The 26,977-nt window shown below is 40.0% G+C and overlaps 1 protein-coding gene across 4 annotated transcripts in view; it reads left to right on the top strand.

Moving 5' to 3' along the window:
* Positions 1–26,977, top strand: part of TRPC6 (transient receptor potential cation channel subfamily C member 6) — a 129,513-nt gene that overhangs the window by 84,224 nt on the left and 18,312 nt on the right. For 3 of the 4 annotated variants that reach the window (XR_006208301.1, XM_042958350.1, XM_042958351.1), the window contains exons 2-7: positions 5,600–6,374; positions 10,198–10,383; positions 13,042–13,206; positions 18,196–18,412; positions 23,778–24,011; positions 25,899–26,163. Coding sequence is in view for 3 of the 4 variants with exons in the window: in XM_042958350.1 (XP_042814284.1) it covers positions 5,600–6,374; positions 10,198–10,383; positions 13,042–13,206; positions 18,196–18,412; positions 23,778–24,011; positions 25,899–26,163 (1,842 nt within the window). In the remaining variant the exon portion in view is untranslated. The remainder of the gene's footprint in view (positions 1–5,599; positions 6,375–10,197; positions 10,384–13,041; positions 13,207–18,195; positions 18,413–23,777; positions 24,012–25,898; positions 26,164–26,977) is intronic. The other variant, XM_042958352.1, reaches the window with a different exon arrangement.

The raw sequence follows: 26,977 nt of genomic DNA, 5'->3' as shown, positions 1-26,977 counted from the left end.
TCTTTGGTAGAATTGTGCTTTGATTTTAAAATTTCAAGTATTTTGGAAACACAAAATAAAAAATTAAGTTAGATACTTAATGTAAAGCTTAGTTTGTATAAGAGCAGTTCCATTTGGTAAAAGCACATTATATTTGAACAGGAAATAGAGGAATTACTACATATACTCTGGACTCAAAGCACACAGCCCATTCGACTCAGAAGCTAATTTGCATTGCTGGCATTTTCAATAGAGATGGATTATTTCATCTCTCACTATCTGGGGCAACAGGCAATATTTCGCCAGCAAAAAGAATCAGGAAAGTGAGGTATGTAAAAACCGTTGATTTTCATGACTTAATCAGTATTTGAGTACCAAGTGGGCAGTGGCTAGTTACATTCCTTCCTAGAACTGGTATTTAAATATTGTGATAAAACAAATTTTTAAAATACAGACATGAAAATGTAGGTTACTAAACATTTAATCCTGCTAAATATGGCTGAATGGATGAAGAAAAATTCTTAATAAATATTTTTCTTAAATAGAAGAACTGACTTTGCAAAAATGTGCCCTTTAGCTGGAATGAAAATATCTCTTTTGTTGATATATTGCTTTGGGCGGTTGTTCCTCTTTCTAGTAGGTGGTTTTATGAGGTTACTTTGCAATTAATGTACAGTTCTACAGTATAGCCTTGTAAAATCCCTCAGAGGGGTAATGTAATCTAGCAGCATCTCATAGCTTTCTTGAAAGTCTTAAAATGTGTGTTCCTGAAAAAGTGGTTCTACACGTTTTGCTTTTGCATTTGAAATGCAGGGTTAAGCAACACCACTTGTGGCAAAATACAATACATGGAGCCTTTGAGACTGCAGTTAGGGAAGACCCGAGGCAGCAAAGTATGCATTTTGTTGGGTCACCATACTGGCAGCTCTTGGTTTATCTCACTACCAGTGCAAGAACTGCCTTCCGAGAGCATGCAGTGGTTATCTTCCTTGGGCAATCTCAAATGCCTCTAGACTGTCCTGTATCAGGCTTTACTGGCCACAGAGTACTGAAGAGGTAATGATAATCCAGGCCTTTCCAAAAAATGTGTCAGAAATTCATGTCACTGCATAGGATTAATATTTATGGTTGCCACAATGGGACAAGAGATGCTTTAAACGTGAAGAAAACATTTTCTATGGAAATGTTTTTGCTCTTTCCTCAAAAGAATGGCTGCTATAGGTAGGAAAGCCATAACAGTCTAGAAGAAAATGGGACGTATCCTTAGAAGAGTGGCTTGCTAGGATAGAGCCTGCCATTATTCAGATAAATAGGCATTAAAGTCATATATCAGTCTTTTAAAATTTTAGAATTAAAGATGTCACAAAACTACCTCTGTGTAAATTTAGAGGTGTTATATGAACAAATAGTACTTTGGAAACTAAAAATTGAGATATAAGTTAAATTACTTATAATGATTTTCCTTTTTTTAAAGAGACAAAAGCCTCTCAATTACCATCTCAGTCCTTGCCTTTCATGGGTATTCCATGTGAATAACAGCTGAAAAGTAGTAAAGTTGGTGACCTTCTTGTTCATATAAATGCATATTCCTGTGGCTGTAAAAAAAAATGAAACTCAAATTTAGGTGCTTTCCAATTTGTGATTTGAATTGACCCTGGAAAAATCCTATGACATAGGCTGTAGTAATTATTTCTCTTGTTCTTATGGTAGAAAAAGAACAAAACAGAGGCTTGGTTCTTGGTACTATTTTGCGTCCATTTTATGCCTTTTTGGTTTTGTTTTTACAGGAACTTTCCCCAAGTTCTCCCTATAGTACTTTTTCATCTCACTTTCATAAATGCCCTGACCTTAGCTCTTTTCTCCCTTCATTTTACAGTTTTTCTTTTTGAACACATTCTCTGTGGTTAGCAACACTTCCTCTCCCCCTAATCTTCGTGGTTCCTCTAGTCTACAATCTACAGCAGCAGCTGTGGGGTAATACACGCTGGAGGGGGTTTTTAGAGGCCAGAAGAGTGACAGAGAGGAGGGAAAGGGGTTCAAAATCTTAGAGGGAAGAAGAATGATAGCTGCTCATGTGACGAGACTCTCCATGCTTCTACTTCATCCATTCTGTTAAGTCAGAAATAATGCCGCTCTTCTAAAAACTCACCTCCAAGAATTGCCTTTCACCAAAACTGACATTAGATGCTGGCAAATTTTTTTATGAGGGAAAATTGCATTCTCTTAGAAGAGATGTTAGAATTAATTTTATTTCTTTTAAATAGAAAAGTATGCCTACTAAGGGTCACTAGCTTTTGGATGAAAAACTCTAATATAAAATCTACAGTACACAATATACATTAAAAAGCAACTTAGGAGTAAATTCTCTAAAGTGTTCTGGTCTGTGTGGTCTTTATCACTAATGTCTCTGGATTAGGTAAGAGAAGATAATGTGCCTTCATCTTGAAGAAAAGGCATTGTAAAGAACAAAAAAAATGTTCTTGAGAATTATAAACATAGCAGCAGAGAAAATTTTTCAAAAGATATATTAGAGGATAATAGAAATTGTCCATAGTGTAATGCAAGAAATGTCCATAGTGTAATGCAAAAACAAAAACCAAACAACAAACCCACAATTAACTGGAAAATTGGACAGAAAAGATAAGAAAATTTAGTGGTAATCCCAGAATGTCCAGCATCCAAAAGGAGTCCCAGAAACAACACTGACAGCAGGAAACAGAATTATCAGAGAAATGAGTTAAAAATATTTCTCAGAAAAGCACCCATTTCTCCAGATGAAAAGATTTACTGAGTGCACAGAACCACAGAAGAAAGGATATTCCCTCCAACAAAAAATTATGTAATTTTAGGGCACCAGAGACAAAGAGAACATCCAGAATCATATTTCCTAATAGCAACTACAAAAACTAGAATGTAACAGTACAAAGCTTTGAAAATTATTGTTAACCTAGAATTCTCTACCCAGCTAAACTACCAATTAAGGTTGTCAATAATACAGTCATTTTTAGACATGCAAAATCTCAAGTTTACCTCCTGCACATACTTTGTCAGTCAGCTAGTGGAGCATGTGCTATACTAGGGCACAGGAGTGAGCTAAGAAAGAGGAGAGTCTGGGATTCAGAACACAAGGAACCCAAAATAAAAGTAAAGCAAAGAGAATCGTTGGGATGATGCCAAAGGAAGATTCAAAGACAACATATGTTTGAGTCTAGACTGTAACCATGTCCAGGTTAGCAGATCAGGAGGCTACAGAAAAGACTCTTCAAGAGGCTAAAATTAAAAAAATACATAGGATGTTGGATGAATTAAAACAAGATTTAGACCAAAGGAGAGTAGAATTTTGTTGCATTGGTCATAAGTACACAGAACATTAAGCATATGAATACAGGAAGAGAATTATTAACAACTGGGTTTCAGGACATAGGGAAGTAGTATCCTGAAAGACACCATGGTACACTCCTTGTCACAACTAGGACTATCACTGTATTATTGTAATGTAGTAGTTATCTAGCCAAAGTTATGCTGTAACTACCCTGGAATGATAAAGGACCATGAGGTGTGTTGAGGTGTGTCCATGTGGGCGTGTGTGCGGGGGCAGGGAGATTGTTAAAGTGGGCTGAATTTCACCTTTGGTGAGAATTCCATAGATAATTGCAAACCTGGAAATTCAGAAATAACAATATTAATAAGTTGTATGGCTGTAAGTTTTTAAATTGTAAAATAATAAGCTAAAATGTTGACATTATTGCCTCTGGGGATCAGGAAGTGGGGAAAATGAAACACAGAGGGCTGCTGTTTTCATAAAGCATATAGAGTCCTCTATTTGTGTATGTGCATAACTTTGATAACATTAAAAATGGAATGGAAAACAAAGCAGTAGTTACAGAAAGCAAAATGCATGTAGAAATCATTCCCTTAATACTTAACAAAAGTTCCCCATACAATATCAAAAGACTGACTTTAGAAATTACTGGTGTTGTAGCCATTGCCCTTGACATCATTTTTTAAATTTACAAAGTTGTCTCTTTAATAACACATCAGGCTGGTCACTTTTGAAGAGACACCATGGATGGCTGGAGGGCTCACTGTTGAATGAGTGTATGGAAAACATTGGAGTCTCCACTCCAAATGGAAATGTTAAAATCTGCAAAGTGCTTGGCTTTCTTAAAGAAGTTCTTGGAATCCATTAACAAATAAATGCATTCTCATTTATATTATAGTTGGTCTAGAGATGATTGGTTAAAATGGCAGCATACTGTTCAAGCTCCTTGGAGAATCATAATCATTTGTGAGTTGGCTGACATCTTGCTATTTCTTTGGGAATCACACAACCGTAGACAACACTACCTGGATATTGGATATCAAGATGGTTAAGGACTCGTAGAGAAAGATATTTAGGCCACATTGGAGGGGAAGATCATTTATGGGGTCTTTGGACCAATTTAAGTTGTCTTCATACTGGGAAATTTGTGACAGTCTTCAGAGGGATGGCTCTAGGAAACATTTACAAAGAGAGGAAACATCTATCATATCTATCACCAACCACACCTTTTTCCTTCCTTTCAGCCCCCACCCTCCTAACATGGCCCTTCCCTGTTCTGCAGTGAATTGTACCTTTGAGTCTGTGGTTAGTGACAGTGATAAGGATTGAGCCGTAAACTTTAAGACATACAGTTATAAATCAATAAGGAAGAAAATGTCCATTGTAGCATTTGACTAGAGAAGGGATCACTGTCTCCTATCACAGACTGAAGGCCTGCACTAAAGGCTGGCCATCTCTTTGACCCATCTCCATCACAGAAGTGTTCCTTCCCACCTGTGCCTTACTCATATGTTCTCATTTCCAGTGATTTTTAGAACACCTAGCAGAGTCCAAGTCTTAACTGTTCCTATTAATGAAATCTGTGCTATAGTGTCTGGTTGACCCTTCCGTTGGAGAAAGCGCTCTACCTGTACCCAACCTCTGTCCCTCCCTCCTAAAGCACACCCTCACTTGACTTGTACTCATCCTTCCATTTTTAGCCTTTAACTTTCTCCTGGAAGCTATGCTACATAACCCTGCTATAGGTTTATCATGACAGACAACTGATAACAAGGCAATGTTCTAGTTCCCAGTTTCTCCCATTAGAGTATAAGATTTATAAGGGCAGAAAAGTTTCTACTTTTGTCACCATTGATTTTCCTGGGCCTTATACAGTCCCTGGCCCTGGCATAGGAGGCAACCAGTAAGTATGTGTTGGATGGATTTACTATTTTCTCTATTTTTTAATATTTTCACACTGTATATAATATTGGTGACTGACTGTGGGTCTTTCTTATACTATCTGTGATTGAAACACTCATATTAATCCTTATTTCAATGGCACAGAGAGATTATAGGAATTGCCAGAGTCTCCACTCCAAATGGAAACGTTAAAATCTGCAAAGTGCTTGGCTTTCTTAAAGAAGTTCTTGGAATCCATTAACAAATAAATGCATTCTCATTTATATTACAGTTGGTCTAGAGATGATGAGGCAACATCTCATAGACTTGAGGGTTGCATTAGTTGAATGGCAAGTCATTTGGCTCACTAAAATGCTCTTAATATGATTTGTTCCCAATCTTTCTATTTCCTTATAGCCAGGACACCGACAACAGACTGGCCCACCGGCGGCAGACGATTCTCCGTGAGAAGGGGAGAAGGTTAGCCAACCGAGGACCAGCTTACATGTTTAACGATCACTCAACAAGCTTATCTATTGAGGAGGAACGTTTTTTAGATGCTGCTGAATATGGCAACATCCCAGTGGTGAGGAAGATGTTAGAAGAATGTCTGTCCCTCAATGTTAACTGTGTGGATTACATGGGCCAGAATGCCCTGCAGTTGGCCGTGGCCAACGAGCATCTGGAAATTACAGAACTTCTTCTCAAGAAAGAAAACCTCTCTCGTGTTGGGGATGCTTTGCTTCTAGCTATTAGTAAAGGTTATGTTCGGATTGTGGAAGCTATTCTCAGTCATCCAGCTTTTGCTGAAGGCAAGAGGTTAGCCACCAGCCCCAGCCAGTCTGAACTGCAGCAAGATGATTTTTATGCCTATGATGAAGATGGGACACGGTTCTCTCATGATGTGACTCCAATCATTCTGGCCGCCCACTGCCAGGAATATGAAATCGTGCATACCCTCTTGCGGAAGGGTGCTCGGATTGAACGGCCTCATGACTATTTCTGCAAGTGCAGTGAGTGCAGCCAGAAACAGAAGCATGACTCCTTTAGTCACTCCAGATCTAGGATTAATGCCTACAAGGGCCTGGCAAGTCCAGCTTACCTGTCACTGTCTAGTGAAGACCCAGTCATGACAGCTTTAGAACTCAGCAATGAGCTGGCCGTGCTGGCCAACATTGAGAAGGAGTTCAAGGTAGGTCTGTAACGTTAAGGACTGCACTCTTCACTCATCAGTCAAGGTGTATTAATAAGCTTCCATAGGTGCTTAGGATTGTGCTAGCTACTGCAGACAGGAGGTGATTTTGTATTTTTTTTTCAACAAGCTCTTTGTTACAATGATATGTAGTAACACTTGAGGTCACCACCATTTAGACATGTTCTATAGACTTTACATTTATGTCTAATTCTTATCACAACCTTGAGAACCTTACTTGCTTTTCAGATGAAGAAATGGAGGCACAGAAAGGTCACTTAAAGCCCAAGACCAACAACTGGTAATTGGCAGAGTTGGGACCAGAGTCCAGGCATGCTGTACTCTACAGCCAGGTTCTGTTTCCTCTGGAACTGTGTCTGTGTTCACAGCATGGCGAGAAGTGCTGTTGAGGCCAGAAAGATGAATAAGCTGGTGGAAGTCACGGTGACTTGAGAGACACATGCACACGTAAATATATATGATATAGAGAGAAGTGAAGTTACTAGATGGACTGTAAGTGATGTGCTGTGGAATCCAGAGGAAGCAACATTTAATTCAGATTAGTTTTCAGGGAAGGTACAGGTACATGGCATTTCAGCTGTGTATGGGCAGAATGCATAGGATTTGAGGAGGCTGAGAAAGAGGGAAAAGATGTTTCAGAGCAAGATAAATTTTGCCTTTAGCTGCAAGGATACTTACAAATGTCAAGAAACAGCCTGTTTTCAGATCTTGCCTTTGATGATATAGAATAAAATAAATGTGTTTTATGGAATGCTTGCCAAATGCTCAGCACCATGCGAAGTACTTTGCATGTGTGGTTTCTTTTTTTTTCTTTTTTCTTTTCTTTCCTTTTCTTTCTCTTTTTTCTTTCTTTCTTTCTTTCTTTCTTTCTTTCTTTCTTTCTTTCTTTCTTTCTTTCTTTCTCTTTTGAGGCAGAGAGGGGCAGAGAGAGGGAGAGAGACAATCTTTTTTCTTAAAGCTATTTTTTTTAATGTTTACTTATTTATTTTGAGAGAGAGCAAGCATGAGCAGAGGAGGGACAGAGAGAAAGGGAGAGACAGAATCCCAAGCAGGCTCTGCAGCTATCAGCGGCTCAATCTCACCAGCCTGGGATCGTGACCTGAGCCGAAACCAAGATACTCAACCAACTGAGCCACCCAGGTGCCCCTGCACGTGTAGTTTCTTTAACACTTATTTAATCTAACTAACACTCAGTTTTCTCATTTGTAACATGGGAATAATAATAGCGCCTACCTCATGGGATGATTTTAATTTATCTAAGATCACATGGCTAAAAACTGAAGGATCTGCGATTTGATTACAGGTGTATTTGAGTGGAAAAACCCAAGCCCCTAACCACTCTATAGACAGTGGACATGGGGAACATATGTACTTGCACACCTTAACATTTGTCCCTGTGACCCTAATTGACTGTTTCATGGAAAGGACAAAGCTGTTTCCTTGTGACTTCCTTATACTATCCGACTAGATACCTGTTTAGAAGGAGCATGAGCCTGTCTCTGTTAGGCAGAATTTGTTTCATCAGTTTGCCTTCATGGAGTCTGTTTGGACCCGCAGTTAGGAAAGCATGGCCTGTTTAGAAGTCACTGAGTTGTAATAGGTCACTTGGCAGGATTAACAGAGAGGAGCCCAGGTAGGTGCTGTACCCACACCCATATAGGCTTCCCTAAAATACCTCCTTATTGCCTAACATCCAGAGCTGCTTGGACTCCACCATCTTCCTCTCCTGATTCTCCCAGGGGACATTTTCATTCTAAACACACCAGCAGCTTCAGGATGGCAGAAATAACTAGCAAAGCTATAACTCTAAGAGTAAACTCTGCCACTGAGGCTATGTGACCTCAGGGAACCTTAGTTTTTTGATGTGGAAAATGGGAATAGTATTTGCCCTACGTGCTTCCTACTTCTTCCCACTTTTCAAAATAGAAAAGCTTTCCACAAAGAAGGGACAAAGTGGCATAGTCCTTAAAGGCAGAGGGTTTGGGGCCTACCAGCTGGATTTAATGTTTGATTTTGACACTTAGTGGCTACATGATCTTGGACACATTATTTAACCAAACTGAGCAAGATGACCTAAAAGATTAAATTAGGTAATATAATCCGTTTGCCATGCAACAAACTCAAGCTGATAGGTTTTCTTGATTAACATTGACCTATAAATGGCCTTATTTCAATGTAAGAGAAAAAAGGGGGAGGAAGTATTAGAAAGACCTGAATGAAGATGTTAATACCTGGTGTATATATGCATAAGACAGAGTTGTGTTTTTAATTGACATATAGTTGACACATAGTGTCACATCAGTTTCAGGTGCACAACATGGTGATTCAACATGCCTGGACATCATGCTGTGCTCACCACAAGTGTATATAGCCACCATCTGTCCCCTAACAACACTATTCCAGTATCACTGATTGTGTTTCTGACTCTATGCCTTTTATCCCCTTGACTTATTCATTTCATAACTAGAATTCTTTATCTCCCACTCCCCTCCACCCATTGTCCATCCCCCACATGCCTCTCCTCTCTGGCATCCACCAGTCTTTTTGTGGGTCTGTTCCTGCTTTGTTTGTCTGTTTTGAGTCCACATGTAAGTGAAATCATATGGCCTTTGTCTTTCACTATTTGACTTATTTCACTTAGCATAATACCATAATGTGGTCACAAATGGCAAGTTCTCATTCTTTATGGCTGAGTAATATTCCATAACACACACACCACATCTTCTTTACCCATTCGTCTATCAATGGGCACTTAGACTGCTTCCATTTCTTGGCCATTGTAAATAATGCTGCAACAAACATCAGGGTCCATGTATCTTTTAGAATTAGTGTTTTCATATTCTTTGGGTAAATATCCAGTAATAAAATTACTGGATCCTATGGTATTTCTATTTTTAATTTTTTAAGGAGCCTCCATACTGCTTTCCACCACATCTGTACCATTTATATTCCTGCTAACAGTGCATGGGGGCTTCTTCTTATTCTACATCTTTGACAACACATGTCTTTTTGATTTTAGCCACTCTGACAGATGTAAGGTGGTATCTCATTATGGTTTTGATTTGCATTTTTCTGGTCATCAGTGATGTAGAGCATCTTTTCAAGATGTGAATTTTTTATGTTTGAATATGATCTATACTTCCTAAGTCTTCCCAATGTAATATTAGGTCATCATCAATAAATTACAACAGAAGCATTTGCATTAAGTTTTCTTTTCTCCAAAGAAGAATCCTGGTTTTCAGTCTTTATATTAGATCTTGTCTTGGACCCTGATTTTGGTACGCTAAGTTTCTCAATACAATTTATTAAATAGATAAATGACATATGTTTGCTCTTCTCTGGAATCTCTCCAAATGTCCTGTGTTTCTCAAGTTTACCAACAGTTTACAAGATCTTACAAAGATCTACCAAATGTACATGATGTGCTTGCTGGTGAAGTCATGAACATGAGACATGATGTATGCAAAGTGGTAGGATCCTGCTGTGGGAAAAGTTGCTTACTTCATATTCTCCTGATCCTATAGGTGACTTGGGCACAGTACACTATTCAATAGCTTTGCTTATGTTTTAGATAAATTTCCTTTCTTTGGAGATGAAGAACATCTTTATGGTGCTAAGATACTTCAGAAATCACTGAGTAGAACAGCAGTTAAAGCACATTAAAAGAACAGTAAACCCAAAGATTGAATTTTTCTGTTTGTTTCCTCTCCCAACTGTCAAGTGACTGATAAATTCCACTGCGTCACCTAGTAAATGTGCTACTTCTCCATTATTGTTTTTTGTTTTGCTTTGTCTTTCCCAGAATGACTACAAAAAACTGTCAATGCAGTGCAAGGATTTTGTTGTTGGACTCCTTGATCTGTGCAGAAATACCGAAGAAGTGGAGGCCATTCTGAATGGGGACATCGAAGTGTATCACGGTGGGGGAGATCACAGCCGTCCAAATCTCAGCCGCTTGAAACTTGCCATTAAATATGAAGTAAAAAAAGTAAGGCCAGGCCTGAAGCCCCATTTACATTATTTCCATTGTTACTGCTGCTGTATAAGGCTGAAGAGTTGGCATAATCAGCTCGAGCTGGGTTTTTAGTTAGTTGCATGAGGCAGTTTCTCTAATCATACGTGCTTAGCTGTGAGTCATGTAACCTACACTCCACACAAGTCTGTGACATCTGGACGTGTTTATGCCCTGATTGCCAGCCACTCTCCTTTACTTAACTAATGATATAGAAATGACTTCGTGTGTCCAGATGATAAGGCGTTGGTCGTCTGAGAGGAACATCAGTGTTTGAGACTCTGTTCCAGGTCCCATCTGTTGTGTTCTGATCCAGGACCAGTGCCCTCAGTTCCTGCTTTAGAACATTTGAATCTCCTCCTGCACCATGTGTATCTGTGGGGCATTTTCAGTCTCCGTCTTCGTGCAGCACCTCCCATTCTAGATTGCTTTCTTAGGTTACGTATCTTTAAAAATATACTTTTTAAGGATAAAACAGTATAGATATGGCCCTTTCTATCTTCCCAATTTTTTTTTTTAAGATTTTACTTTTAGGCAACCTCTCTATACCCACCGTGGGGCTTGAACTCACAACACCAAAATTAAGAGTTGCATGTTCCACTGACTAAGCCAGCCAGGCTCCCTTGATCCTCCCAATTATTTTTTCTTAATGTTTATTTATTTATTTCCAGAGAAAGAGAGAGAGAGAGGAGCTGAGAGAGAAGAGGAGAAGGAGAGAGAGAGAGAGAGAGAGACAAAGGGAGAGAGAGAGAGAGAGAATGAATCTCAAGCAGGCTCCTTGCTATCAGCATGGAGCCTGAAGTGGGGGCTCACACTCACAAACCATGAGATCATGACCTGAGCCGAAACCAAGAGTCTGATGTTCAACCTACTGAGTCACCCAGGCACCCCTGTCTTCTCAATTCTTAATGGAGAGTAGTTTCTCTCCATTATATTACTCTCCACAAATTCATATCTTGTACATCTTCACATTTCAGTAAATAAACATCCATCTCATCTTTTCAAAGGCTGTGTTGTTATATCACTATTTCATTTAATCAGCTTACTATTTAAGGGTGTTTATTACTTTCTTCAGGTTTTTGTTAATTTAAAACATTTGCTAAGTTTTCTTTAAAAACAGTGCACCAGTTTACATACATGCCAGAGGTGTATGAGAGGGCTTATTTTTTCTACTCACAATAGGTGTTATTAAATCTTACAACTCTGAGAAGATAAACATTGTTTCTTGTTTTAATGATCTTCGAGATGAGCCATCCTTAAGCATTTGTAGTTCTTTTAACCTTTCAACATTTTTTATCAATTTTTATTTTGCACTGTTGCTTTTTGTAGATTAAATAATGTTGCCCCCTGCCATATGTTCTTTGTAGAAAATAAATATGTGAGAATTCAAAAATTCTGAAAAATAACAAGTAAAATTTAATTATTAAGTTTTGTTAATTGAAAGAATTTATGACACAGAAATAAAAATACATCAGTGAATAGAATAGGCAGTCCAGAAACAGACCCATATACAAATGGGAGTTGATAAGTTTAGCATTGTAGGTCAGTGCAGAACAGATGGCATGCTGTTTTAAGAAAGTATTTAAACATCTGGGCCTGTAGGATTTCTCTTTCTTTTTCTTTCTTTCTTTCTTTCTTTCTTTCTTTCTTTCTTTCTTTCTTTCTTTCTTTCTTTCTTTCCTTCTTTCTTTCTCTCCTTCTTTCTCTCTTTCTTTCTTTCTTTCTTTCCTTCTTTCTTTCTTTCCTTCTTTCTTTCTCTCTTTCTTTCTTTCTCTCTTTCTTTCTCTCTTTCCTTCTTTCTCTCTTTCTTTCTTTCTCTCTTTCTTTCTTTCCTTCTTTCTCTCTTTCTTTCTTTCTTTCTTCCCTTCTTTCTTTCTTTCCTTCTTTCTCTCTTTCTTTCTCTCTTTCCTTCTTTCTTTCTTTCTTTCTTTCTCTCTTTCTTTCTCTCTTTCTTTCTCTCTTTCCTTCTTTCTCTCTCTCTTTCTTTCTTTCTCTCTTTCTTTCTTTCCTTCTTTCTCTCTTTCTTTCTTCTTTCTTTCTTTCTTTCTTTCTTTCTTTCTTTCTTTCTTTCTTTCTTTCTTTCTTTCTCCTTAGAGAGAGACAGCAGCAGGAGAGGGGCAGAGGGAGGAAGAGAGAAACCCAAGCAGGCTCCATGCTCAGTACAGAGCCCAGTGCAGGAATGCAGGGCTGGATCCCACAACTCTGGGATCATGATCTGAGTCGAAATCAAGAGTCTGATGCTTAACCAGTTGAGCCACCCAGGCACCCCTGGGCCAGTAGGATCTTTACATCACTGTTTCTAGATGGAAAATAACATATAAATGTAAAAGTCCTTATGTGAAGCATTTATGAATCTTTTTATAATATTAAATTTCAGAATTTTTTCTATACTTTCAAGGGAATCCCATTAGTTATAAAGGAAAAATTTGATAAATTGGAATCTTCGAATTTATATAATACATGTTAGAACCTCCTGCCGCCTTGCTTGATGCTTGTCAGCTAGATGTTCTATGTTTACTCTTTATTTCTAACAGTAGTTTTCATGGGAAACCACAGAACAAAATATTTAGAATCCAAGAGTTGGTGAACTTTTCTTTAATCAAGCTATTAAATGTTTTGTCACTTCCCTGCTAGTTTGTAGCTCATCCAAACTGTCAACAGCAGCTTCTGTCCATATGGTATGAGAACCTCTCCGGTCTGCGGCAGCAGACCATGGCGGTTAAGTTTCTCGTGGTCCTGGCGGTTGCTGTCGGATTGCCCTTCCTGGCTCTCATTTACTGGTTTGCTCCATGCAGCAAGGTATGTCTGTGAAGCCTGGACCTTATCGTCACCTACAAGTAGGTCAAGCTGTATATATCAGAGCCAGTTAAGCAAGGAAAATTCTGTTTTCCAAATGAAAATTTCATAGATGTCAGAGTTGGGTTTAAAGAATATTATTGATTTTAATATTACAAAAATGACATCTATTTGCTATAGGAAATAAGGGGAAAAGTGGGTAGAAAATTAACCTGTAATAGCACCACTGTTAAATTGAGAAAGAAAACCTAGTTACTATGTTTCCATCCTCTCTGTAGGCATGTCTAATTCATATATGTTTTGAGGTTATAGTATGCAATGAGCACATATTTCAAATATAATCCTAAAAGATAAACATTTTTTGTCTTTTATTCCTCCTTTGACAAAGTTTGAGATTAAAGTTATTTTTTTTGTATTTATTTAGCTCATATTACCAGATAAATCTTAATCTAAATAAAGAATAATCATGTAAATACTAATGTGATGCTTGGTTCAGTCAAGAATATTTATTTTAGGGATGGAGTAATCCGTAACTGGACAGCAAAGATAGCCTATCAGCAAAATCCACGTGCCCAGACTTTGGTGAAAATATGTTCAAAAGGTGAAAATATGTTCAAAAGCCTTTCTTTAGTGTGATGGAACAAGTGCGAAACATGTGGACCTATCATTCTGTTAACAGGCACAGAATTGCATTGCCAAAAATCTTATTCTTCCATGTTTTTGAAACCACATTTCTGTAATGTTTAGGTTTCAAATCTGAAAGTCAGACTGAAATAATTCTAAAGCTATGTGGCTGAAATGTCAGCTGGACCATCCGTGTGCTCTGTGAAAATGCCACTTCAATATCTGCTGTTCTTAACGTGGGCCTGACTCATTTTCAAACTTTGTAACTCATGGATGCAAACACATGTATCCCCATTACCAACATACTGTCTTCTTATTACATAGTCACATACTTGATGCTTTAGCTTAGGACCTTCCTAAGTGGTTTATAGGTGCAAGGCTTTCTACGGAGAGGGAACAACATTATTCTTTGTGGTGGCAATGATAGAAACCTGCTGGAAACTGGGCGTTTTCTCCTGAGGGTAAAAGCTATCATTATACGTTGTTTTTCCTTTAAAAAGATAAGGCCCCAAAACTGAGCTTTTATAAGTAAAACATAAACGATGAAAATAGTGAGATTTACTAGAATTAGAAATTTGTAGCATAGATTTTCTTCTAGAAAGGTACAGTTTTCTTTTTCTTCCCTTTTCACAGAAATGACAGATTTCACTTTGAAACAAAAACTCTGACCCATCCTTATGGGCACATGGGCTCCATCTATGCATTTACTGTCTCTTCTCTCTTTAACGTACATTTCCTGAGTCTTCAGAGATGTGAGCTGAGTGAAGTATGTGGGGGTGGGGATGTTCTGAATTATCCTTGTTCACTGATTACCCTGTGCTCAGTAAAATTACAATATCTTCCTAAACTGAATATTTGTCCTTCTCCATATCCAGTGAGTTCTGAAGCATGATGCCTTCCAGAATGCTTGCTGTTCTGACAGGAGACTATTTGGGGCAGTCTGTAGAATTTCTTAGATTTTGACTGAATCCTAATTAACCTGATTCCCTTTACTATTTTCTTCTTCCCTGGTCATGTTTCTTTCTTGGCATCTGTTTTTCATCCTTGTGTAGGAACCTTGAGGCAAATAATTAAATTATAAGGACACTGTCAAGGTATTTTATTTTAATATCTAAAATCTATTTTACTGCCTGTTATTTAGCCTTTGAAGCTTTATGATAGAATCGATTTTCACAAATTTTCCCTTAGCAATGAACATAAACATTATTCACAGGTTATGGGGGAAGATTGCTCAAAATTAATGCTTTTATTTAAAATATCATTTTAAATACTAAAAAATTTCCAATACATCCATGAAAATTAAGGTATCTAATTGCAAGCCTGTGCACCTTGACAGAGTCTGTTCCTGTTTAAATTTGGGTTTTCTTTCCTCAAGTCTGCTTTCTTCTTTCAGAAACTTTCTTTTCTTCACTTATTTTCTTTTAACACCATAACCCAAATATGTTTTATGGTCATTACAATAAAAATAGGTCAGGGGTGCCTGGATGGCTCAGTCAGTTAAGCATCCGACTTTGTCTCAGGTCGTGATCTCATGGTCCATGAGTTCAAGCCCTGCATCAGGGGACTGACAGCTCAGAGTCTGCAGCTTGCTTTGGATTCGGTGTCTCCTTCTCTCTCTGCTCCTCCCTCCCTCACTCTCTCTCTCTCAAAAATAAGTAAACATTAAAAAAATAATAAAATAAAATAAAAATAGGTCATGCTGTGATTTCAAACCATTTTAGCTTAAGCTATCTTCAAACTTTTCTGTTTCTATCGGTTTTTGGAGTTAGGTATTTAGTCATTAAAAATACTTGAAAAAAGTATAATATGTAATAGTTAAAGCCAAGTATTTCTTTCAGTGCTTAACCTCAAAAATTTGTCAGGTGCATTAATTATTCACCTTATTCAATTGATTAGTGCCCTTCTTTAACCTTATTAGAAATTTGTTTACATCCCACAATGTATAAATGACAAATTTTACTAAAATGGATAACTCACTTCAATTCTTAAAGTCCACTGAATGGTGCCAAAAATCTCCCTTAGTTAAAAGAGAAACAAAAGTCTAAATGATTTGTAATAAGAAATAGAGGGTATGATAAATATCTGAACACACCATTTTAGTTTCCTGCCAATGAACTTTTTGTTTGCTTGTTGTTTGTTTGCTTTTTTCCCCTTTAAACCAGCATGTTTCATAACAGCGAAAATGCCTGGCTTGAGTCTCTTCTCCCCCTTCTGAATAAAATCAAGAAGGAGCCAATATTACATAAGGGCCACACCCCTGTGGAAGTGGGGAATCGCACACTCTGCCCTGAGGGATAGGACACTGTCCAGGACAGTTCACCTCATGTCCCAGAGCGATCCAACCTGCTTATTCTCAACTCCATTTTTATTCCCAACCTCTGTAACAGTTCATATTTGTACAGAAACATAGTTAAGGACAGTGGGCAAAAGAAAATCAAACCTACTGTGTTACCCATTTGTTTTTGCTTTACACTTACTCAATTATTTGAGAGTTCTACTTAAACAGGATCTTAAAAAAACACACTGTTTGATTCAATCTAATGAGTGTTCTTATGAAAGTAGGATTTTTAGACATCACTACAGCAGAGTTTTACAAAGTAACTTTGGATTGGCTCTGCAGTATATCTAAATATAGCTGATTCTCTGGATCCATTGGCTTCAAGCTAGCTAGCTAGCTAGCTCCATCTAGATACAGTGAGATAAATACTTGTGTGCACATGCATTCTGATATTCTGACATAAGATCCTAAATACCAAGAGAGCAGGGACTAAACTGTATGATTTGTTTCAGCTTTAACTTTTATGGTTTTGAAAACCACATAAACAAGTAAAGTCTGTAGGAACAGAGAACATTATATTCCTTCCATTGTACTATTTACTTTTTTCAATATTAGAAGGAGCTTCTTTTTTTCTAGAAGAAGTGACATATTTATGTACCTCAATGAAAAAATATGAAATTGTGTTGTAAACCATATAGAGGCATTAACTCAGAAACAAGAACTGCTCTCAGGCTCCAGCTCCACCACGTATGAGCTGTGTGACTTTTAGGCCAGTGTCTGGACTTTTGTCAGCCTCTTCATCAACAACAGTGGCATTTTAGGGGCACCTGCTCTTAGAACCATTGTCATGGTGACGTGAGTTCACAGAGTAAAGCCCTGAAAACAGTACTTGGCACAAACAAGTGCTGGCTAAGTGTTGGTGGTGTGTTTATCAACTTACACATTTTTTCTGGAATAATAAGTTCGCTTGAAAGGCTGTTGGAAGTTATGAACCCTCTCCTAAAGAAGGGTCCTGTCCATACCTCCTGGGTGGCGGTTACCATCTTAGGGGGTGCGCAGAGCCCCTGAGACACATCTCGGACGCGAAGCATCCTTCTGCTGCAGCGAGGGGGATTTGTGCGTCTCAGATGGAAACTAATCCGGGCCTGTAGAAGCACAAGAGCTTTCACTGCCTCCATAGTTCACACAGAGAGTCTGATTTTTACATAATTTAGGAAATTTACTCATTGCCACTCAGCTAATGAGGGAATGAAACTGGAACCTGACGTGAAAATTTTGGATTTTCAATCCAGTGTCTTTCCAGGATATTGTTCCGAATGTATAATGGGAACCGCCCTGCTGCCCTGTCCTCAGTGGGGATTTCTCTCCTTGGAATTGTTCACACAACACCCGCATTGCTTGCGTGTCCGTGAAACACACAAGGGCAGCGAGCAAGGCCAACGTCGACCAAGGTCCAGGCAAAGTAGATTCAGTTCAGTAGTTTCACTGCTGCCTCCTCAGCACTTTGTACCTAGTAAGGTAGTTGGCTTAAAAAATTTTTTTTGATGTTTGTTTATTTTTGAGAATGAGAGAGACAGAGCATGAGCAGGGGAGGGGCAGAGAAAGAGGGAGACAGAATCGCAAGCAGGCCCCAGGCTCCGAGCTGTCGGCACAGAGCCCGACGCGGGCCTTGAACCCGTGAACTGAGGGATCATGACCTGAGCTGAAGTCGGATGTCTAACCAACTGAGCCACCCAGGCGCCCCAAGTAGTTTGCTTTTTATGAATGATGATGATACCGTGCCCTGCCTTTTGTTGTAAAATACTATTTGTCAGAGTTATATAATATTTTTAGAACTTAAGTATCATTTAACACAAAAGTTAATTTATTTAAACATAAATCCAGAATAGCAGCATATATGGATGAGGGATGTGACCAAAATTTTAGCACAGCATAAAGAGTTGCTGTTCTTTCATAAATTATATAAATATACGTAACCTTCTTAGGAGAATATTGCAGTACCCAGACATTTATTCTTGTGCACACGTGTGTGTGTTTTGCAAAGTGTACAAAACAAAGTTAAGATTTTCTTTTGCTGTGCACTGTGGCAGATGGGGAAGATTATGCGCGGACCGTTCATGAAGTTTGTGGCACACGCTGCTTCCTTCACCATTTTTCTGGGGCTGCTAGTGATGAATGCTGCTGACAGATTTGAAGGCACCAAACTCCTTCCCAATGAAACCAGCACAGATAATGCAAAACAGCTGTTCAGGATGAAAACGTCCTGCTTCTCATGGATGGAGATGCTCATTATATCCTGGGTAATAGGTAAAGACCGATATTGTGTCATCTTTGTTTTGTTCTTTTTTTTTTTTTCACCGCTTAGCACTTTGAATGACACTGATTCCTTCACACATCAGCTATGCAAATACATTCCGCACGATACAGTGCATCATTTTCTGTTTTTAAAACACAGTTATCTCGGGTTCATTATTGGGGCACAGCTTTGTCACATGCCATGTGCTTTTTAAGTTTCCAAGAAAAACCCAGGAGGAAACAATAAGATAGTATTAATTGAATCCTGCCAGGGACGAAGTACTCCCATTCATGTTTTGGGAGAGCTAGGACTTCAGATTTCACAACGACTGCATGATTTTATGTTGAGATGTAATGGGAGCCAAAGCTAATAGTCATTCACATTTATTGAACATTTATTATGTACCAAGAACTGTTCAAAGCCCTTCGCATACCTGAACTCACACACTCTCCCTGCACCTCGGTTTTGTAATCTGTAACATGATACCAGCATCTATTTACAATGTTCAGGTGAGGATTGAGTAATTTCCTTTAGATCTCCCAATGACAGGTGAGGCAGAGGGAAAGCAGTCTTAACTAATACACTATTTGTCATCAGAATCAATTGTACACATGGCTTGCCCTTAAACATAATGCAAACGAGAAACGTATTTCCATCGGATTTTACGAATGAATAGGTTAAATAGGCAAGTGGTGCCTTCGTTAGGTCAGGAGGATCCTGAGCTGAATGTGACCCAGTCCTTGCAGCCAGGAGAGTTAAGTGTGGGGGTCAGGTCAATAAGTAAATCAATAATGAAAACCACTGAGACAAATACTGTAATTGAGGCACGATTAGGGTACTGTGAATGTACACAGACTGGACATCTAAGTCTAGAATGGGGTGGGTTGTGGAAAGGGCAGAGAAGGCCTCCCTGGACGGTACCTTCCATCTAAGACTTTGGAGATGAGGTAGTGTTAGCTGGGCAGAAGGTTTTGGGGGAGTACGGACGCTACAAGGTGTGGAAACATTGCATGTGAAGCTAGGGCCTTAGGGTGCACCAGGCACCCTTGAAATGTAAGGAGTTCGGCAGGTGCCTTTGAGGGCATGGGTGATGGCAGACAGTGAGGCAAGATGGCTGAGGGTGGCTTTCAGCATTGGTGATGGCTCTGTCACATCTTAGCCAGAGGACGGTGAGTATGGAGGCTGAGAGCCCACCACAGGCTCCCTGACAGCAGGGTGAGGGTGGGGACTCAGGCCTCGGGGAGTTGGTGGTGCACTGTGCCCATGGAGGGAGAGATGTGGACTCCACCCTGGACCACTCCGTGGTGCTGCACTTCTCTGAGAGGGAGAGAACGGAGGGACGATCACAATTGGTGCCTGGAGAATGAGAAGCTGATGACTAAGTCTGGGTTGTAGTTGCCTTTGAAGTGCCCTGGGGATTTTCAGGCGAAGATGCCCACCAAATACTAGAAAATACAGCACCCCGGAGAAATAGGGATGAGGGCTTACCGTGTGAATTACATCACCGAAGGTAATATAAGCCTTGGATAAAGAAGAGTGTGATTTTTCGCTACTTCTTTTCCAATGTAATTGATATTTACCTTATATCACAGAACTACAAGAAATAAATTACATTCCAACTTAGAGCATTGGATTTAAAATAAGAACAGTCATTTGGACATTGCCTTTATCTTAGTAAACTAACCGCCTATGTGCTAGTGTCTGTGTGTGTGTGAGTATAAAGTATGTAACACAGTGCTTGGCACGTAGGAGATGTTTAATAAATTTCAGGTAGTTATGGTTATTATTAGACTTTTCATTGAGAGTGTCTGTTACTTTTATATAGGAGTGGTATTTCCTACTGAAAACAAGCAAGATAAGATTCTAGTTCAAGATGAAACTTTGAAAACATTCAATTTTGTGTAAGGGGATTAGATATAATGAATGTTCATTTTTATCCTTTATCAAATATAATGCACCTCATACTAATATTTTATTATAAACATTAGAAGTTTTTCCTTTTCCACTTAGAAATCTAAACCAGGAATGTTATGTTAACTTTTAATGTTATGAGTACATTTTCCTTAGAACTGCTGGCCCAGCACCCTTTCTACCTGAGATTCCCAGATTCGCTCACAGGGTCTGTTTATAGGAAAAGCCAGAGCAGGCAGCTTCAGCACTACAGCATTAGTCAGACTTGTGTGTTGGTTTCTGACGTGGATAATCGTTTTCTTCTTGGAGTTGTTCTGGAAAGAAAGCTGTTGTGCCTTCTGGAAATATTAGTAAGAAATGGCCTATTTGGGTCAGCTGGTGGGCTTGAGGCCTTCTATTGTTCGCAGAAGGCAAATTTATCCAGTTTTTACTGGAGACAAACTTGGAATGCTGAATTATGGAACTGAGCTGCAGGAGAGCTTGATGAGGCTGACTGGCGAGCTGACACCCCTGAGAGGGGGGTGCAGCAGGAACACAGTGGGGGAGACATGCTTGGTGATGCCGATGTGCAAAGATTCCGGGGGGCACTGTGTGAGCTGTGTCCAGACCACATCTGAGTGCCACACGCGGGAGCATGTCCAGGAGAGCAGCCACGGGAGTGAGTGTCCCTGCCATGGAGCAGCTCTTGAGGAGACTGGGAAGGACCACTCTGGAGGGTGGGGGTAAGAGGACCCTTATTTATTTGGAGAGCCTCATATGAAGAAAAAGAAGATGAAATGGGGCTCAGGCTTCATGGTAAACCGGCCTTTCCTGGGGAATAGACAGAATGAGCACACAGGTGGTTCTGTTTTGTTTCGAGAAGTTTAGAGGCAGAGGGAGTTTGCTCATTCTCTGCTGTTGTGGCAGATCCACACTGAAGCGATTCTTCTGAAAACCCAGCTGTGGGACGGGCAGCCTTCAGCAGTCTGGCCACCTGTCTCCGGCTCGACACCCAGGTAGAAGTCTCCCCTGCCCCGAGAAGCTGCCCAGGCTGGGGGGTTCTCAGCTGTGCCTGGCAGCCCCCAGGGCTCCGTGGAGTGAACAGGACGGAAGCTTCCTTCAGGCAGACTAATTCACTGTGTTTTGTTTTTTAAGCTTTGGTAAGATGAGGTTTCATCAAGAATTCTATGTCTGGAGAGGAAAGGTGGAGGGCAGGTGGGAGAGGAGGGGGAGAGCCTTCCTTTCCAGCCTTAGCTCTTCAACAGAACAAAGTAAGTTTGAAAGGTCTTGGTCTGACATTTGAAGCCCTTCAAAATCTGGCCCCTTCCCACCCATCCAACCCTAAATGCCACGTCCCCACAAAAGCTGCAGTCCAGCAGGACGGAAGGCCCTACACGACTAGGCTGGATGGCGTTCAGAGGTGCCTCGGCCCCTGTGCTGCAGGCGCTCCACATTCCTGCAGCCTGCAGAGGGACAGCCTGGAGGAGGCTTCCCTCACTTCTGCTCACTGTGTGTCTGGAGGGTGTGTACCAGGACACATGCAGGATTTCTTGTTTTAACCTGACCCACTGGCATAGGTGTGAATCCAGTCCTAGATCCCTCGTACCTTGGAAGCACTCAAGTAAGTAATGAAGTTGTCTTCCTCTGTGTGCGCAGAATGCCGGTTTTGAGAAAAGCCCACAGTAAGCTGTGTGTGGGCTCTGTGATAGAGGGTCATGACGAGCGTAAGGATGTGGGGCAGGTGCTTGCTGGGGAGGGGAGGAGATGAGTTTCAGCCAGGGGACTATGACAGACTTCTTAATAGAGGTAGGCTTGATCGATCATTGGAGTTTGGGTTATATTTCTGCAGATGGCTCTAGAAGTAGGTACAATGCTGGAAAGCATATCTTAAAGGTAATGGTGTAAAGCAACATCTTGTTAACACAGTAACATCCTTTAAATTAAGCTAAAGTAGGGGCGCCTGGGTGGCTCAGTCAGTTAAGCGTCCGACTTCAGCTCAGGTCATGATCTCACGGTTCGTGGGTTCCAGCCCTGCATCGGGCTCTGTGCTGACAGCTCAGAGCCTGGAGCCTGTTTCAGATTCTGTGTCTCCCTCTCTCTCTGCCCCTCCCCCACTTGCACTCTGCCTGCCTCTATCTCAAAAATAAATAAACATTAAAAAAAAATTAAAAAAAGATAAAGTATGTGCCAGTCATAGAAAATTTAAAATAGTAAGTGCTCAATAAATATTAGCTGTTACTTTTTCCAAGTGTCACATGCCCTGTGCATTTTACACGCATTATTTAAGTGTTAAAACAACCCTATGAGGTAGATACAAACCACTGTCATCCCCATTTTACAAACTGAGCTTTAAAAAGTTTAAATAATGTGCCAAAGATCACACTGCCAATGAGTGGATGAACAGGGTCCCAAGCCATGGCACTCCGATCCCAAACCTGTGCTCCTAAGCAGCATGCTGACTTCTTGTGAGACTGTAGTGTTTTTACTACTCCACCAGCAGGAGGTGACCATGAATAATATGCTCCTGTGACTCTGTGCAGTCCTATATGGTGCTGGTTTTAAACATAAAGTCGTAGACTATATGACTCTTTTTACTCCTTTACCTAGCATGTTTAAATGTTTATGCCATAAACATTTTCCAACATGTCTTAGGCCGTCCAAGAAGCACAGGCAGAGACAGGGTTAAATGCCAACAGTTTTGGTAAAGGGCATTCACTGAGAGGGAATGGGGAGGGGAGTGAGGAAGGTTTCAGGGGCTGTCAGATGGGGGAGGCAAGTCTGATCCTGAGGTAAGAGGGCAGGGAGGGAAGGTCTGATACAAGCATCTCAGATGTCTATTCAGTCTGAGGACAGGTCAGCAAAGCTGGCAGGAAATACTTGAGCCGAAGTCAGGTATCAGAGAAGCCCAGGGTCTCCCAAGAAGGGGTACCTTCAGTCACCAGCTGGAAGCAGCCTTTGGGAAGCATGGCCTTGGGGGAAAAGTGCCCATAGTTCCAGAATGCGGTTGCTGAGGCCCTTAGCCAATTAAATTCCTGTATTTGGAGGTCTGTGAGGTCTGTCCTTGTGGCCACTACTCCATAGTAATTAAAATATCATATTAAATGGCTGCATAATACTCCATCTGTGGAAGTCCACGATCACTTAGGTTTTACCTATGTGAGCAGGTGTGTTTGGATGTTTTGGTTATTATGAAGAGTCCACGGTGAACATCTCATAAATACACTTGTTATGTATAGGATCAATGGATACCAAAGATTGTTTGGACACGCTTGAACTTTGTCAGATTGCTTTTAGGTGATGCACTGATACTGCTGGACTGTGGCTTTTGTGGGGACGTGGCATTTAGGGTTGGATGGGTGGGAAGAGGCCAGATTTTGAAGGGCTTCAAATGTCAGGCCAAGACCTTTCAAACTTACTTTGTTTTGTTGAAGAGCTAAGGCTGGAATGAAATTGAATTGGGTCTATTTTAACCCCTTTCCAATGCAGGCATGATATGGGCCGAATGTAAAGAAATTTGGACGGAAGGCCCCAAGGAATACTTGTTTGAGTTGTGGAATATGCTTGATTTTGGTATGCTGGCGATCTTTGCTGCATCATTCATTGCGAGATTCATGGCATTTTGGCATGCTTCCAAAGCCCAACACATCATTGATGCAAATGATACTTTGAAGGACTTGACCAAAGTCACACTGGGAGACAATGTGAAGTATTACAATTTGGGTGAGTTTGTAGTGCACAGTCAACTTAAGTTAATAAATATGCAGAGTTTTCTGATGAAAGGAAGTGACTAGTAGTTTGGTTACTGCTCAGTTCTCACAGAATTACTGGCATCTTCAGAAGCATCTGTGTGAAGACGGGTGCTTTTGGCTTCTCCCTTCCTGATCTCCTTGCCGGCTGGATGCCTCCCACTCTCTCTCCTCGATCAGTTGACAACTACCAAACTCCACTGGGAATGCCTGTCTTAGGTCTTAGATTTTTTGTTCTTCTTGTCTAGTAAAAACAGTACACATCTGAGTACCATTTCCATTCAAAACACATAAACTGTGTGACAGCAAGGGAGCTGCTGGTGTCTCTGGATGGCTCCTGATACACGACACCACAGTTTCCCTGCCAGGCTTCGAACCTGCCAGGCAGATGAGAAACAAAACAAAGCGATAGAGGCTGGAGCGTGGCCTCTAATACCGATCAAGTTGCAGGCAGATGACATAGCCCTGGGTCTCCTAGCCAAGGGGCTCGGTGAAATTTCCCTCCAGAATCAGGCAGGTGCATCCTTTGGTCTCTGGACAACATGGGTAGGGCAGTGCCCCCCAAGGCAGGAATGGCAGCCAGTGGTTGTGTGAGGTCCCTTAGTGGAGGAGCAGAGGAGGGTGGCGCCGAAGCAAGTGTGCTCGCTTATCTGCTGTCCCAAAATAGGAGTCGGATGAGGTGATCCACCTCAGGGTGGGGGAGGGCGAGGAAAGAGATGCCTTTGTTTGCTGAGGGAAGACCCTTCCTTGAAGAGACCTAGTGGGTGGAGAATAGACCCCTTTTCGGTACTTACTATAATGCTCTGATAAGAAACCTGTTAACATTCAGTTGACATCTCCGTGGGTTTGTTGGCTGGATCACATAGAGATCTTTTTATTATTTTTAAAATATTTACTTTAATGTTTAATACTTTTTCATATACAGAATTCTAAAGAGTCAAAGCTATCCATACATTGTACTTACTATAAAAAAGGAAACTGCTTTTATTAGTTTCTTGTATCCTTTACTAATTTTACTTCCCAACAAATAAGCAAATACAAATCAGCAAATCATGTTTTTCCTCTTTCTTACACATTGTTTTGCATTTTTCCTCATAATGGTTTCTTAATTGGGTTTTGATGAACCCAATGAACTATTGGGTGAGCTATTGGGTGAACTAACCCAATGAACTAATATTGGGTGAACTATTGATGAACTAATATAATAATGCCAGAAAATTTTTAAAAATGAATAATTACTACATTTTTATGGTAAAAATACTTATTTGAGTGATCAATAAAAATGACTTCTAGTTGAAATAACTGCACTTTGCAAGCCCCAAATTGCATTATAGTGTAATTATAAGTTTAAGATTAAATAATAAATGCTACCAATTATGGAGCACCAAGCACTTCCTGAACACTGACTATACATTGACTTAATGAATTTGCAAGTAGATGAGAGAAGGTGGAGTGGTATTGTCTCATTTTTAAAGATGGGAAAATGAAAGTAAGAAAAGTTAAATAATTGTACCTGTTCTTCTGGTAGGGACGTGGGTACACGTGTGCACGCACACACACACACACACACACACACACACACACACACTGGAATTTTTTCATATGCTGAGTCCCTAGTTTTAGCTCTTAACCATTTTGCTGGATGCTTATGGAAAATTGCCGGTGGACCAGGGGGCTCATTTTCTCAATATATTCAGAGGCTCCCATATACCTGACCCTTATAGAAGCCCTGTAAGATAACAGATTTCCTTTAGAGACTTGATGGCTAATGTAATTATATTTCTTTAGTAACAGAAAAGAAGTTGTCTGAGTAAACAACTTAAAGAAACTCATGATAACTCTTGTGTTTTCTCTTTCCTAGCCAGGATAAAGTGGGACCCCTCTGATCCTCAAATTATATCTGAAGGTCTTTATGCAATTGCTGTAGTTCTAAGTTTCTCAAGAATAGCTTATATTTTACCAGCCAATGAAAGCTTTGGACCTCTGCAGATATCACTTGGAAGAACAGTAAAGGACATCTTCAAGTTCATGGTCATATTCATCATGGTGTTTGTGGCCTTTATGATTGGAATGTTCAACCTCTACTCCTACTACATTGGTGCAAAACAAAATGAAGCTTTCACAACGTATGTCATCTTGGATGTTTTGATGATGGAGATTGCAGATTAATTATAGGATAGCTTAAGTGTGTTCATATGTGTCTATGGGATAGACAATGTTTCAGTGAAGACTTCCATCTCCAGTTTCTCTTTAGCAATGAGAGAGGATTTTTAAATTAATTGGAAGAACTTGAAAATATAGGCACCTTCCTATCATTAAGCAATACTAGTTAACATTTTTAGTGCCAGTTCTTCTGGGAAAATACCTCACTCACAACATTTCATTATCTCTATTTCACAAAAAGAAGAAACAAAGCTCAGAAAAGTTAAATAATTTGCTGAATTTCACAGAGATGCTAGTGTATGGACAAGCCAGGCTGTATGTAACCTCTTGTCCATGACTCTAGAATGTGTGTTCCTACTTGTACAGCCTTCTCATTAGAGGGTCTTGGGGGGGTGGTGCACAGGGAGAACAGCTTCTCTCCTAATTCATTTTGTCAGATCTTCTCATTGAGAAGATCCTGGTTATCAACCCCAGTTTTGACTGAGGTTCACCACAGCCACAGTGGTTTTTTATAAAATATGCTTAGAATAGATTACTCAGATATTAGGTGGTCCATGTTCCAATATGAAGCATCAACTGAAGCATAACCTGTTGTTAGCCCTATTCTCATAAAGTGCAGTTTATCAGAGAAATGAAACCAGCTGGGTGAAGCTGGGCTTAGCATTGGTCAGTAATTATGTGTAAAGCATTGAAATTCCTACCTAAGACTTGTCAGTGATTTTGGTTACAGCGTCTATGTTTATATTGTCACATTTTTCTTAAGGCACACACTGTTAT

The sequence above is a fragment of the Panthera tigris genome, chromosome D1 (genome assembly GCF_018350195.1).
Source record: "Panthera tigris isolate Pti1 chromosome D1, P.tigris_Pti1_mat1.1, whole genome shotgun sequence".
Taxonomy (NCBI): Eukaryota; Metazoa; Chordata; class Mammalia; order Carnivora; family Felidae; genus Panthera; species Panthera tigris.
This window is presented reverse-complemented; position numbering and strand designations above follow the sequence as displayed.